The 13,574-nt window shown below is 32.5% G+C and overlaps 5 protein-coding genes and 1 long non-coding RNA gene across 7 annotated transcripts in view; 4 read left to right on the forward strand and 2 right to left on the reverse strand.

Moving 5' to 3' along the window:
• The window catches only part of LOC104739360 (40S ribosomal protein S15a-1), a 3,068-nt gene extending 1,871 nt beyond the window's left edge, over nucleotides 1-1,197 (reverse strand). The window contains exons 1-4 of the mRNA XM_010459679.2: nucleotides 1,090-1,197; nucleotides 463-618; nucleotides 205-365; nucleotides 22-63 (exon numbers count right to left, since the gene is read on the reverse strand). Of these exons, the coding sequence (XP_010457981.1) occupies nucleotides 22-63; nucleotides 205-365; nucleotides 463-595 (336 nt within the window). The 5' untranslated portion in view covers nucleotides 596-618; nucleotides 1,090-1,197. The remainder of the gene's footprint in view (nucleotides 1-21; nucleotides 64-204; nucleotides 366-462; nucleotides 619-1,089) is intronic.
• On the reverse strand, nucleotides 2,646-4,039 carry LOC109124601 (40S ribosomal protein S15a-1). 2 transcript variants are annotated; one of them, XM_010459680.2, is made up of 4 exons: nucleotides 3,933-4,039; nucleotides 3,306-3,461; nucleotides 3,048-3,208; nucleotides 2,646-2,906 (listed from the first exon to the last, which is right to left on the reverse strand). In XM_010459680.2, exons 2-4 carry the CDS (start codon nucleotides 3,436-3,438, stop codon nucleotides 2,808-2,810), a joined length of 393 nt encoding a protein of 130 aa, XP_010457982.1. In that variant the 5' UTR covers nucleotides 3,439-3,461; nucleotides 3,933-4,039; the 3' UTR covers nucleotides 2,646-2,807. The 2 variants fall into 2 exon arrangements, with proteins under 2 accessions (XP_010457982.1, XP_010457983.1); XM_010459681.2 differs by having other exon boundaries at nucleotides 3,306-3,458; nucleotides 3,933-4,036.
• On the forward strand, nucleotides 4,444-5,210 carry LOC104739361 (histone H2B.1-like). The gene has a single exon (XM_010459682.2). It carries the CDS (start codon nucleotides 4,543-4,545, stop codon nucleotides 4,978-4,980), a length of 438 nt encoding a protein of 145 aa, XP_010457984.1. The 5' UTR covers nucleotides 4,444-4,542; the 3' UTR covers nucleotides 4,981-5,210.
• On the forward strand, nucleotides 5,527-6,460 carry LOC104739362. Its single transcript, XM_010459684.2, has one exon. The coding sequence runs from the start codon at nucleotides 5,991-5,993 to the stop codon at nucleotides 6,345-6,347; it is 357 nt and encodes a 118-aa protein (XP_010457986.1). The 5' UTR covers nucleotides 5,527-5,990; the 3' UTR covers nucleotides 6,348-6,460.
• LOC104739363 lies at nucleotides 11,002-12,383 on the forward strand. Its single transcript, XR_759973.1, has 2 exons — nucleotides 11,002-11,235; nucleotides 11,831-12,383. It is a non-coding gene; the product is annotated as an uncharacterized LOC104739363 (long non-coding RNA).
• The window catches only part of LOC104743177 (calcium-transporting ATPase 1, endoplasmic reticulum-type-like), a 5,322-nt gene continuing 4,391 nt past the window's right edge, over nucleotides 12,644-13,574 (forward strand). Inside the window, exons 1-2 of the mRNA XM_010464289.2 lie at nucleotides 12,644-12,750; nucleotides 13,041-13,572. Coding sequence (XP_010462591.1) covers nucleotides 13,114-13,572 — 459 coding nt within the window. The 5' untranslated portion in view covers nucleotides 12,644-12,750; nucleotides 13,041-13,113. The remainder of the gene's footprint in view (nucleotides 12,751-13,040; nucleotides 13,573-13,574) is intronic.

Here is a 13,574-nt window from a genome sequence, read left to right on the forward strand (position 1 = left end):
CTTCCTTCTGGCTTCTTCATGGTCCATAATACCAGCAGAGGTAGTCAGGACGATGTAGCCAAACTGCAGAATTTAGTGGCTTAAATCCATTATTACCATTGAGACAAGTACACAAACTACTAACACTGTTGTATTGGTACAGTATGCAAAGTGATTCTACAACACTCTCAAAGCTTGATCTTATAGTGAGTGAGGAGAGCGAACCTGTCTAGAAGGTAGCAAACGGGCAGTCCAACCTTCAATTTCCTTGACACCAACATCAAAACGTGGGCTGATAACGCCACACTTGTTCAACCTTCCGTTCAATTCAACGACGATCTTGCCAGATCTGTGGTCATCGACATACTCAAACTCACCGATGTAACCTGCATTTGATTGGTAACCACAAAAAAATTTAGAGAACCGACACCTAAGAATCTTGAGGATCTTTATGTAAAAAACTAATGGGAGACATCATCATACCGTGCTTCTGCATGACAATCAGAAACTTGATAATGACTTTTGAGGATGGCCTGATCATGACCTGCCTCTTGCCTCGTTTCTCAGCATTGTACATGCTCTTGAGAGCATCGTTAAGAACACTGATTCTCACCATCTTGCCCTTCGCTCAATCCTCTACTAAACAACTCAAACAGAATACATGAGCATTTAGCTAAAACAAACAAAATATGCAGAGCATTTAGCTTCTGATCTTTGGTTCAAAACAGAAACGATCTTACTGTAAGTAGTTCATGATACAATGCACAGAACTAAGCATCACGAAAATTGACTTCAATGGGAATAACTAAGAACTTGTAAATGCAAAACAAAATCACTAAGACAAAGAGGTCTCATGGTTACACTCCAGAAAATGCATATACAGAGAGAAAACGAAGCTAAGACTGATGAATACGCAAGCGTTCCTAAGTTCACTATGAAAATGCTATGTTACATCAACAAAACAAAACAAAGAACTCTAAGATCCTAAAATTCTCGGAAGCGAAACAAGAGAATAAACAAACTCACGAACAATTAGCAATCGCTCACTTCTGAAAATTCTATAAGGAGATCAGAGAATCTGAGCGAGTAGTATAGTGGAGACGATTGTACCTTAAGATTTGGAGCTCGAGAGGCTGAGGCACTCAGTGACGGAGAAAAGCAAATAGAGGAAGAAGAGAAGGTGAGCTAGGGTTTTCTTATTAGATTTTATACTCGAGAAAAATCATAGAAACCAAATGAAATGTGTTTGATACGATGCGTTTTAAGCCCAATGGGCTTCTTTATTACACGACCATTGAAGCCTGTCGAAGCTATCAACTGGGCTTCTTGTAAACTGAGTGTATTTAGTAACACTTTTATACACTGAGTGTTGGTGGAATGTTAATTTATTTTCTTGTAAACTCATCAAACACGAAATTTGCTTTAAAAAATTGAAGACCTTAAATTGAATAATGTACAAAATCATATCAAGTCTAACGTCAGTAACGTATCCTTTCCACCAGCTTGAGACAATGACTTGGTTAGAGAATAATATATATGCACGCACGTTTCATAAACGGAGAATACATCTGAAACCGATAAAAAGATTGTACAAGATCACAACCAAAGTGATGTCAGATTAGCCGACCGCCACATGCTTTGAAATGTTCATATAAAATACGTGGAGAGCCTACCAACATAACCCAATTGCCAAGTGAAAATAATAAAACTGAGCCACTTTTGGTCACCTCGTCAAATATACAGATCGAACAGTTGGAAGCACTCCAATGAGAAACAACTAGGCGAAGAAAAGAGAACCTCACTTTCTTTCTACTTTCGTGTGGCGAGCAACCCCATGTTACTCGTCTCAATAATTAATACCATTTTAAATATTTTAACAAAAAAAGTGGAAAAAGAAGAAAATCAAAAGTAGTAATAATGGGTCTCAGGTCAGCTAAGTTAATGGTTCAGAGCATATGCTTTCGAAGATCCTCTCTCAAATGACCACTTTTTTTGGTCTATAAACCCAAAATGAAACGTCTCCTCTCCATTTGGCTTCTCTTTTGATGAGGTCGTAAAGGCCAGTATCAACAATGAATGCTCCTCATCAAACTTTCCTCTCTCTCTCTCTCTCTCTTTTTTATCTCTTACATATCTAATTACATGAAGGTATTTCCGAGCTCACGGTGCTGGAGATGAGATGAGACGGCGGCTGAGATTTGGCTGGAGAGGGAAGAGTGATCCGTAGACCATTTTCTAATAAGGTGTGATCGATTTTATGGAAGAAAACTAGAATTAGAAATTGGGCAACTATGTTCCTTTGGCAGTTTGTTCTTGTTTCTTGAAGAGTTTTTATTTTTTTTTGGGTTTCCACGTTTCTTGATGTTAATTGATAACACCAATGATTTGTCACTTTTTGTGTCTTATTCTTTACTTTAACCGCAAAAAATGTATTAAGCCATTGCTGGGGTGTGTATGATGCGATGTAGTTCTTAATTAAAGGTAAAGAATGATTCGGTTATCACATTAGTAGAGAACACATAATATTACGATCAAGATTATTTTGTATATTTAGAAACTAAAGTTACAGAGATGAGCTCGTAAATCTAAACGAAGCGTAAGAGATAGGATAATTAGTAGAGCGTTTTGCAGTAATTCAAGATGACGAATGCATCCGAAGTTCAAAATGAATCTTAAAAGAGCTTCAAACCAAAAAGAGTAATTTTAAGAACTATCCATCAAAGTTAACACAAAATTCGAAAGAACAACAAAGGTAGTTTCAGAGAAAATGGAGGACAAAAGTTAAAAATATAGCTCAATTGAAAATCTCTTTCCCCATAAATAAAACTTCAATAGAAGAAGCCGAGAACCTTGCCTCCGACATTCTTCCTTCTGGCTTCTTCATGGTCCATAATACCAGCAGAGGTAGTCAGGACGATGTAGCCAAACTGCAGAATTTAGTGGCTTAAATCCATTATTACCATTGAGACAAGTACACAAACTACTAACACTGTTGTATTGGTACAGTATGCAAAGTGATTCTACAACACTCTCAAAGCTTGATCTTATAGTGAGTGAGGAGAGCGAACCTGTCTAGAAGGTAGCAAACGGGCAGTCCAACCTTCAATTTCCTTGACACCAACATCAAAACGTGGGCTGATAACGCCACACTTGTTCAACCTTCCGTTCAATTCAACGACGATCTTGCCAGATCTGTGGTCATCGACATACTCAAACTCACCGATGTAACCTGCATTTGATTGGTAACCACAAAAAAATTTAGAGAACCGACACCTAAGAATCTTGAGGATCTTTATGTAAAAAACTAATGGGAGACATCATCATACCGTGCTTCTGCATGACAATCAGAAACTTGATAATGACTTTTGAGGATGGCCTGATCATGACCTGCCTCTTGCCTCGTTTCTCAGCATTGTACATGCTCTTGAGAGCATCGTTAAGAACACTGATTCTCACCATCTTGCCCTTCGCTCAATCCTCTACTAAACAACTCAAACAGAATACATGAGCATTTAGCTAAAACAAACAAAATATGCAGAGCATTTAGCTTCTGATCTTTGGTTCAAAACAGAAACGATCTTACTGTAAGTAGTTCATGATACAATGCACAGAACTAAGCATCACGAAAATTGACTTCAATGGGAATAACTAAGAACTTGTAAATGCAAAACAAAATCACTAAGACAAAGAGGTCTCATGGTTACACTCCAGAAAATGCATATACAGAGAGAAAACGAAGCTAAGACTGATGAATACGCAAGCGTTCCTAAGTTCACTATGAAAATGCTATGTTACATCAACAAAACAAAACAAAGAACTCTAAGATCCTAAAATTCTCGGAAGCGAAACAAGAGAATAAACAAACTCACGAACAATTAGCAATCGCTCACTTCTGAAAATTCTATAAGGAGATCAGAGAATCTGAGCGAGTAGTATAGTGGAGACGATTGTACCTTAAGATTTGGAGCTCGAGAGGCTGAGGCACTCAGTGACGGAGAAAAGCAAATAGAGGAAGAAGAGAAGGTGAGCTAGGGTTTTCTTATTAGATTTTATACTCGAGAAAAATCATAGAAACCAAATGAAATGTGTTTGATACGATGCGTTTTAAGCCCAATGGGCTTCTTTATTACACGACCATTGAAGCCTGTCGAAGCTATCAACTGGGCAATTGCGTTTTGGGTCGGATGAGTGATTGATATGTGGCGAATGCGCCTCTCAGAGCCGTCAGACCTCATTTAACAATTGATCAATCTAATGAATTATAAGTCTACACGTCAGTTATCCGCGTCAAGTGCTGTTAGCCAATAAAATAGAAGTAATCATTCTCTCGCTCACAGCCGTCAGATCTTATTTTAAAAAGTCGATCAATCTAAACGAATGATAATCCTCCACGTCAACGATCCTCGTGAAATGCAATTAGCCAATAGAGTACAACGGTTCCTTCTCTATATATACTAAAAACCCTCGAGAGATCTAAAACAAGCACCACCACCACCACCACCACTACAACGATATCCGATTAGCAACTTTACTCTATTTCCCCCGAGTCGTCAAATCGAGATAATGGCACCAAGAGCCGAGAAGAAGCCAGCCGAGAAGAAGCCCGCGGCGGAAGAGAACAAGACCGCCGAGAAAGCTCCGGCAGAGAAGAAACCAAAGGCCGGAAAGAAACTGCCACCGACGAAGGAGGCCGGCGACAAGAAGAAGAAGAGATCCAAGAAGAACATCGAAACCTACAAGATCTACATCTTCAAGGTGCTGAAGCAGGTTCACCCAGATATCGGGATCTCGAGCAAAGCCATGGGGATCATGAACAGCTTCATCAACGATATCTTCGAGAAGCTTGCTCAGGAGTCTTCCAAGCTCGCAAGGTACAACAAGAAGCCGACGATTACTTCTCGCGAGATCCAGACTGCTGTCAGACTTGTCCTCCCCGGTGAACTCGCTAAACACGCCGTCTCTGAAGGTACAAAGGCCGTGACCAAGTTTACAAGCTCTTGAAGGAATTGAATTTGGTCTAGGGTTTACTTTTAGGGATTTCGATTTGCTATGAAGTAGGGAATTAGATGCTTTGGTCGCTTTTAAAGTTCGTATCTTGTTTATGTAAAACTAGGATGATGATATGGTTGTTCCTTTTTGTTTAATTCACTGCTTTTATGATAGTATTGTAATGTTTTTCATTTCGATTTACCCAATTGAGATGATGGATTTGCAATTTCTTATTTGAAGTATATATCCTTTTTTATCCATTTTTTTAGCCCGGTATTGCTCTAATTACATACCTAAAAAGAACAGAGTCCAATTCGAACTTGCGACTTCGTATTGTAACTGGAAGACAATAAAATGGGAAACAAAATTGAAATTAGTAGCTTAGTTCTCACGAATCATTATCGTCATGGCACACGGAGGACATAAGTAAGCATTAGGTTTAGGTGAACGCACTTAACATTAATGAAGAGTTTTTGGTGAACCTACAATAAAGCATAATTCACTATCACAAGTGTCATAATCGTTATTAAATTTCTTGTATCCTCCTTAAGCTAAATACAGAACCAAATATCTGAATTCTGAAGAAAAGAAGAGTTTTGATTCCAGATGATATTGTTTATACAAAAAAAATACAGAACAAACACGTCTCTGAAGCCAACAAAGAAAGCCAAATAATACAAACCTACTACTATACCCAATTGTTAATTAAACAAAGTTGTAATTGGGGAATACGTGGGAGTCTCGAAGGGGAAGGAGAAGACCCGGAAAGGAAGGGGCAAAAAACGAAGAGAAGAGTTCAAAGGAAAGGGGGCAGTTCCGTAATTAGTAGTTGGTTTGTCTATGGGGGAAAGAAGAGCAGTTAGTTAAACGTGCAAAGAAGAGCAGCTCTTCCCATTTTCCAAACACATAAACCGCGCACGCACCCATCAAACAAGCTTTGGTTTTGGTCATTCCCACAATCTTTTCGTTTTCTCGTTCGCAAACAACAAAACACCTTTTTATCTTTTTCTTCTTTGATCAAGATGTATCATCGCATTCCGTCGTTAATGGAGCCGTTTCTACGGAGTGTCTCTGACCGTTGGCCGGTCATCGCTCAGGCTGCCACGTGGACTGTGCTCCTCATGTTCACGGTCGCCGTCGCTTCGTTTGCTCCTGAGATGGCGTTTGTGTCTACGGTGTCTTCCTCGTGCGGAGGAGGAGATGGGTTCGTGAAGATACCGGTGGATTTTGCTGGGGAGAGTGTGTGCGTGCCGTCTAGCATGGTGAAGAGATCGCGTTTCGATTTGTTTGTGCCTTCGATCTTTGCTGCGGTTATGGTCACGGCGTCGGCTTGTTTGATCCGATCGTGTATTGGCACGGAGAATGCGGATCATTTATAAACCAAAACATAACAAAAAAAACTTGTAAATTCGTTAATAATTTTGTATTCAGTTACATAAACAACACATTCACCGTTTCCTTTTAATTTTTCCAAATTCAGACATGATAAGATCCGTCGTAGAAATATATACTGTATGACATTCTTCAGTTTTTTATAATAGAGAGTTACGTATCTATCTCTTAGATCCGACTTACACTGTTACACACAATGAAAATTAAAATGGTATCCACAATCTTGGCATTCCGTTTTGCCATCATCGGGTATGTCACACCCATTGGACTACTTTGTTAACATTTTAATTTTTGACCAAAAAGGTCCAAAACGATTCGGACCTAGACTAATTCCTCTACCGAATTCCAGCGTTTAAACACTAAATAACGTCTTTTTGTTTACAAACCCCACTATTGGCTTCAGTATCTCTGTATGCGGTAGATTTACGAACAGAATTAATCCCTTGTAAATGTAACTAGTTTAAACTATAAAGTATACATAATACATATTTACAAGATTATTAAGATTTAGATAGATTTGATAGTGCTCAAAAACAATAATTCAGTTGTTTTGTACTAGTGACATCGATCGTCGTGTTGCATAATATGCGTATGTAAGTAAATTGTTGAAAAGTAAATAATTCGGAACGAAATCAAGGTTTTTACCGTTCCTCGTAAGGGCATCATTAATAGGAGAACTTTTTTTTGTGTTTTTAGATTAAATATATAGTGAAAATAATGTTAGATCAGTTATTAAGATTATAGGTAAAAAAAATGGGAGAACTAATTATGGTATTTTTAGAATAAAGATATAGTGAAATAATATTCATAAACATTTTACAAATTATAAAAACTTATAAAATAACATTTAAATTGCTTACTTATATAAAAGCAATTNGTCGGCTTGTTTGATCCGATCGTGTATTGGCACGGAGAATGCGGATCATTTATAAACCAAAACATAACAAAAAAAACTTGTAAATTCGTTAATAATTTTGTATTCAGTTACATAAACAACACATTCACCGTTTCCTTTTAATTTTTCCAAATTCAGACATGATAAGATCCGTCGTAGAAATATATACTGTATGACATTCTTCAGTTTTTTATAATAGAGAGTTACGTATCTATCTCTTAGATCCGACTTACACTGTTACACACAATGAAAATTAAAATGGTATCCACAATCTTGGCATTCCGTTTTGCCATCATCGGGTATGTCACACCCATTGGACTACTTTGTTAACATTTTAATTTTTGACCAAAAAGGTCCAAAACGATTCGGACCTAGACTAATTCCTCTACCGAATTCCAGCGTTTAAACACTAAATAACGTCTTTTTGTTTACAAACCCCACTATTGGCTTCAGTATCTCTGTATGCGGTAGATTTACGAACAGAATTAATCCCTTGTAAATGTAACTAGTTTAAACTATAAAGTATACATAATACATATTTACAAGATTATTAAGATTTAGATAGATTTGATAGTGCTCAAAAACAATAATTCAGTTGTTTTGTACTAGTGACATCGATCGTCGTGTTGCATAATATGCGTATGTAAGTAAATTGTTGAAAAGTAAATAATTCGGAACGAAATCAAGGTTTTTACCGTTCCTCGTAAGGGCATCATTAATAGGAGAACTTTTTTTTGTGTTTTTAGATTAAATATATAGTGAAAATAATGTTAGATCAGTTATTAAGATTATAGGTAAAAAAAATGGGAGAACTAATTATGGTATTTTTAGAATAAAGATATAGTGAAATAATATTCATAAACATTTTACAAATTATAAAAACTTATAAAATAACATTTAAATTGCTTACTTATATAAAAGCAATTGTATACTTATAAATTAATATAATATTCTTAAACATATTACAATTATAAAAACTTATAAATTAACATTTAAATTGCATACTTATATAAAAGCAATTATATACTTATAAATTAATATAATATTCTTAAACATATTACAATTATAAAAACTTATAAATTAACATTTAAATTGCTTACTTATATAAAAGCAATTATATACTTATAAATTAATATAATATTCTTAAACATATTACAATTATAAAAACTTATAAATTAACATTTAAATTGCTTACTTATATAAAAGCAATTGTATACTTATAAATTAATATAATATTCTTAAACATATTACAATTATAAAAACTTATAAATTAACATTTAAATTGCTTACTTATATAAAAGCAATTGTATACTTATAAATTAATATAATATTCTTAAACATATTACAATTATAAAAACTTATAAATTAACATTTAAATTGCTTACTTATATAAAAGCAATTGTATACTTATAAATTAATATAATATTCTTAAACATATTACAATTATAAAAACTTATAAATTAACATTTAAATTGCTTACTTATATAAAAGCAATTGTATACTTATAAATTAATATAATATTCTTAAACATATTACAATTATAAAAACTTATAAATTAACATTTAAATTGCTTACTTATATAAAAGCAATTGTATACTTATAAATTAATATAATATTCTTAAACATATTACAATTATAAAAACTTATAAATTAACATTTAAATTGCTTACTTATATAAAAGCAATTGTATACTTATAAATTAATATAATATTCTTAAACATATTACAATTATAAAAACTTATAAATTAACATTTAAATTGCTTACTTATATAAAAGCAATTGTATACTTATAAATTAATATAATATTCTTAAACATATTACAATTATAAAAACTTATAAATTAACATTTAAATTGCTTACTTATATAAAAGCAATTGTATACTTATAAATTAATATAATATTCTTAAACATATTACAATTATAAAAACTTATAAATTAACATTTAAATTGCTTACTTATATAAAAGCAATTGTATACTTATAAATTAATATAATATTCTTAAACATATTACAATTATAAAAACTTATAAATTAACATTTAAATTGCTTACTTATATAAAAGCAATTGTATACTTATAAATTAATATAATATTCTTAAACATATTACAATTATAAAAACTTATAAATTAACATTTAAATTGCTTACTTATATAAAAGCAATTGTATACTTATAAATTAATATAATATTCTTAAACATATTACAATTATAAAAACTTATAAATTAACATTTAAATTGCTTACTTATATAAAAGCAATTGTATACTTATAAATTAATATAATATTCTTAAACATATTACAATTATAAAAACTTATAAATTAACATTTAAATTGCTTACTTATATAAAAGCAATTGTATACTTATAAATTAATATAATATTCTTAAACATATTACAATTATAAAAACTTATAAATTAACATTTAAATTGCTTACTTATATAAAAGCAATTGTATACTTATAAATTAATATAATATTCTTAAACATATTACAATTATAAAAACTTATAAATTAACATTTAAATTGCTTACTTATATAAAAGCAATTGTATACTTATAAATTAATATAATATTCTTAAACATATTACAATTATAAAAACTTATAAATTAACATTTAAATTGCTTACTTATATAAAAGCAATTGTATACTTATAAATTAATATAATATTCTTAAACATATTACAATTATAAAAACTTATAAATTAACATTTAAATTGCTTACTTATATAAAAGCAATTGTATACTTATAAATTAATATAATATTCTTAAACATATTACAATTATAAAAACTTATAAATTAACATTTAAATTGCTTACTTATATAAAAGCAATTGTATACTTATAAATTAATATAATATTCTTAAACATATTACAATTATAAAAACTTATAAATTAACATTTAAATTGCTTACTTATATAAAAGCAATTGTATACTTATAAATTAATATAATATTCTTAAACATATTACAATTATAAAAACTTATAAATTAACATTTAAATTGCTTACTTATATAAAAGCAATTGTATACTTATAAATTAATATAATATTCTTAAACATATTACAATTATAAAAACTTATAAATTAACATTTAAATTGCTTACTTATATAAAAGCAATTGTATACTTATAAATTAATATAATATTCTTAAACATATTACAATTATAAAAACTTATAAATTAACATTTAAATTGCTTACTTATATAAAAGCAATTGTATACTTATAAATTAATATAATATTCTTAAACATATTACAATTATAAAAACTTATAAATTAACATTTAAATTGCTTACTTATATAAAAGCAATTGTATACTTATAAATTAATATAATATTCTTAAACATATTACAATTATAAAAACTTATAAATTAACATTTAAATTGCTTACTTATATAAATGAAATATTTTCTTTTTTTCCAAAAAATCTCGTCCAATCACATGAAGCCACGTCAAATAAGAACTGGGTTTAGATCAGTTCTACATCAAGAACTAAAAAAAGTGTTCTAAACCACTATTCATTATTTTTATAATTCTTTTGGGCTAAGAACACCTTTGGTGTTCTTTTATTAATGATGGCCTAAGTAACTTGTTAGAGCAAGCCCATTGGTTATACCTTTCGGATGTCTCTTATTTTTTAAATAATAATTTTTTTAAAAATAATGTTTTAATCGTAATTATCAAGAGGTCTGTGCCTAAACCCTTTTAGATACTTAGAGGCATCGAAACGTGTCAATAATTCATTGGATACGTTTTGTTTTGTTTTGTTTTTTCTTTTCCTTTTCCTTTTCTTCATTAGCTCCTCTCTCCCGATACGAACAAGAAAAAACTATTCGCATAAATCGATTTATCAAAATCAAGGATCATGGAATTGGGGTTTCCTCGGGAGTGAAGGATGATCCAGAAAAAAACTTTCAAAGGATTGATTTGAACAAATCATGTGGCTTTCTTTCTTGAGATCTAGAGATCGATTCTCCTTAGCCGAACTCAGGTTTTGTTTTGATCGGTTTTTTTTTTTTTAATTTTGGGTTTATTATGCATTTTTCTCTACTATCCTGCAACCTTTTTCAACATTCAATTGCGATTAATTTCTGTTTCGTTTGATTGTGACTTTGATCATTGTAGTGGTAATGCATGCGTACAAGTTTTTTAATCTTCTGTTGGTGTGAGTGATTATCACTATACGGTTTCAGTTTCATTATAATCTATTATCTATTTGTAGATTTCATTTTTGCACATCTAGTGGATTTTGTACTTGATTTTGCAGAGAAACAACTTTTTCGCTTTGCATTGACAAAGAAAACGTACGACCATGGTTCTTGTTTCTTTCTTGTTTATCACTATGTTTGGTTCTTGTCTCTGAATTGTTTCTATGAAATCCTATGTTTTAGTTTACAATATTAAGTCTAATGGAAAAGAGAAAAGAGTTGAGTGATGTTCAGTTGGTTCTTGTTTTAAGTCTACTTTGAATCTTGTTTGGTTCAGTTTTAAGTATTGTTTGGTTATGTTTAATTGCCTTTTGTTTGGTTCTGTTATTTGTATTGTTTAGTTCTTGTTTAAACTATTTGTCTTTCTTGTCTTCCCAGGAAATCCGAGAAGAAGCATGGGCGAGTGTCTGCTTTATAACTTGAGGTTTTGTTCTTCTTTTGTTTTGTCTTCAGTTTCGTTTGTTTCTTTGTTCATAACAGAGGTGTGTAAATTCTCTCACTTTAGGAGTTTTGTTTTTACATTGTACAAAGCTTAGTTAAAACAGTCTTGATTTGCCTCTTCTCCTTTACCAGTGTCCAGTTTTGCTTCTGCAGCTCTGGTAAAGTCAACACCCTTTGATGTCACGACAATGCTATGACCAGGACCTGCAAGTGTTTGTGATTTCTCTTGCCTGCAACTTTGATGTCACGGCAATGCTATGACCAGGACCTGCAAGTGCTTGTGATTTCTCCCGCCTGCAACCAAACTCACCAGCTAGCAAGAAGTTTAAAACTAGCTTCCACGAGCCTCCACATCTCCTTTTGATATCTCCCATACATTTAAAGATCACCCTCTTTTGGCAAATGTCGAGAGCTGCATCTCCTGTGATTATTGTTGTGTGTCTTCTTTATATTTTCCTAACTATTAAGTATGGATGTTAGACTTTAAACACATTTTTTTAAAAAAATTAGACACCCAAAGATAACTAATGGGAAGACAAAAATTAAAAACAAAGTGTGAAGAGATTAATATTATTTTTAATATTATTAAAAGATAGAGACTCATTTGAGGATGTGCAATGGCCATGCTCTTAGTATGTCAATGTAAAATTTATAGGCCCAAAAATATTAGAATGAGTAGAAGCAATATATCATACTACTGACTGAGTCTGAGGCAGTGACCAATTTTGATTGGGCTTTCAACAGCATCTGCTTAAATAAAGAAAATATATCAGATAGACGTCACCCTCGTCAGAACGTCCCTGCGATTGCTTGCAGCGGGAAGTTTTCTTTCTCTCTTAGCTCCCGAATTGATTTGGGTAACGTTACTTCACCATCTTCTCCAACTCGATTGATTGATCCTTTCCGTGCTTGCGTTTCTCTTGTACCATGTAATCATTCTCTTGATTTTAGATCTCATCCTTTGAATTTTATAGCCTAGGACTGATTCTCTCTTTAGATTCGTCGATCCAGTCTGATGATGATAATTTTCAGTTTTCTAATCGAGTTTCTTAGAGCGAAATTTTCTCAGCAATTTAGAGGATCTCTTCTCATGTCTGTATAATATTCGTTCTCAATATGATTTTTTATTTTTGATGGATAATTGCAGTAGAACCAGTAGGCTTTGGCGATTTCCCGTAGCATAATTTAACGAATCTGTCTCTGCTGCGAGTGGGGAATCCATGGGGAAAGGATCAAAAGATCTCGGCAAGAAGGAGAGCTTAAATTCTACACCCGTTAATTCAGATACTTTTCCTGCTTGGGCTAGCGATGTCGGCGAATGCGAAGAGCATTTCGGTGTTAGTCGTCAGAAAGGGCTGAGTACTGATGAGGTGTTGAAGCGACATCAGATCTATGGTTTGAATGAGTTAGAGAAGCCTGAGGGCACTTCCATTGTCAAGCTGATATTGGAGCAGTTCAATGATACATTGGTTCGTATTCTTTTGGCGGCCGCTGTTATTTCCTTTGTCTTGGCCTTCTTTGATGGCGACGAAGGTGGTGAGATGGGTATCACCGCTTTTGTTGAGCCGCTTGTCATTTTTCTCATCTTGATTGTTAATGCCATTGTTGGGATCTGGCAAGAAACTAATGCCGAGAAGGCCTTGGAAGCTTTGAAAGAGATTCAGTCTCAGCAAGCTACTGT

Source organism: Camelina sativa, chromosome 14, assembly GCF_000633955.1.
Source record: "Camelina sativa cultivar DH55 chromosome 14, Cs, whole genome shotgun sequence".
NCBI lineage: Eukaryota > Viridiplantae > Streptophyta > Magnoliopsida > Brassicales > Brassicaceae > Camelina > Camelina sativa.

Excerpts from the sequence above, each read along its gene's own strand:
- LOC109124601 (XM_010459680.2), bottom strand. The coding sequence starts at position 3,438 with ATGGTGAGAATCAGTGTTCTTAACGATGCTCTCAAGAGCATGTACAAT. Across the intron at positions 3,209-3,305 it reads GATTGTCATGCAGAAGCACG|GTTACATCGGTGAGTTTGAG; the intron begins GTATGATGATGT and ends AATCAAATGCAG. Across the intron at positions 2,907-3,047 it reads GTTTGCTACCTTCTAGACAG|TTTGGCTACATCGTCCTGAC; the intron begins GTTCGCTCTCCT and ends TAAATTCTGCAG.
- LOC104739361 (XM_010459682.2), top strand. The coding sequence starts at position 4,543 with ATGGCACCAAGAGCCGAGAAGAAGCCAGCCGAGAAGAAGCCCGCGGCG.
- LOC104739362 (XM_010459684.2), top strand. The coding sequence starts at position 5,991 with ATGTATCATCGCATTCCGTCGTTAATGGAGCCGTTTCTACGGAGTGTC.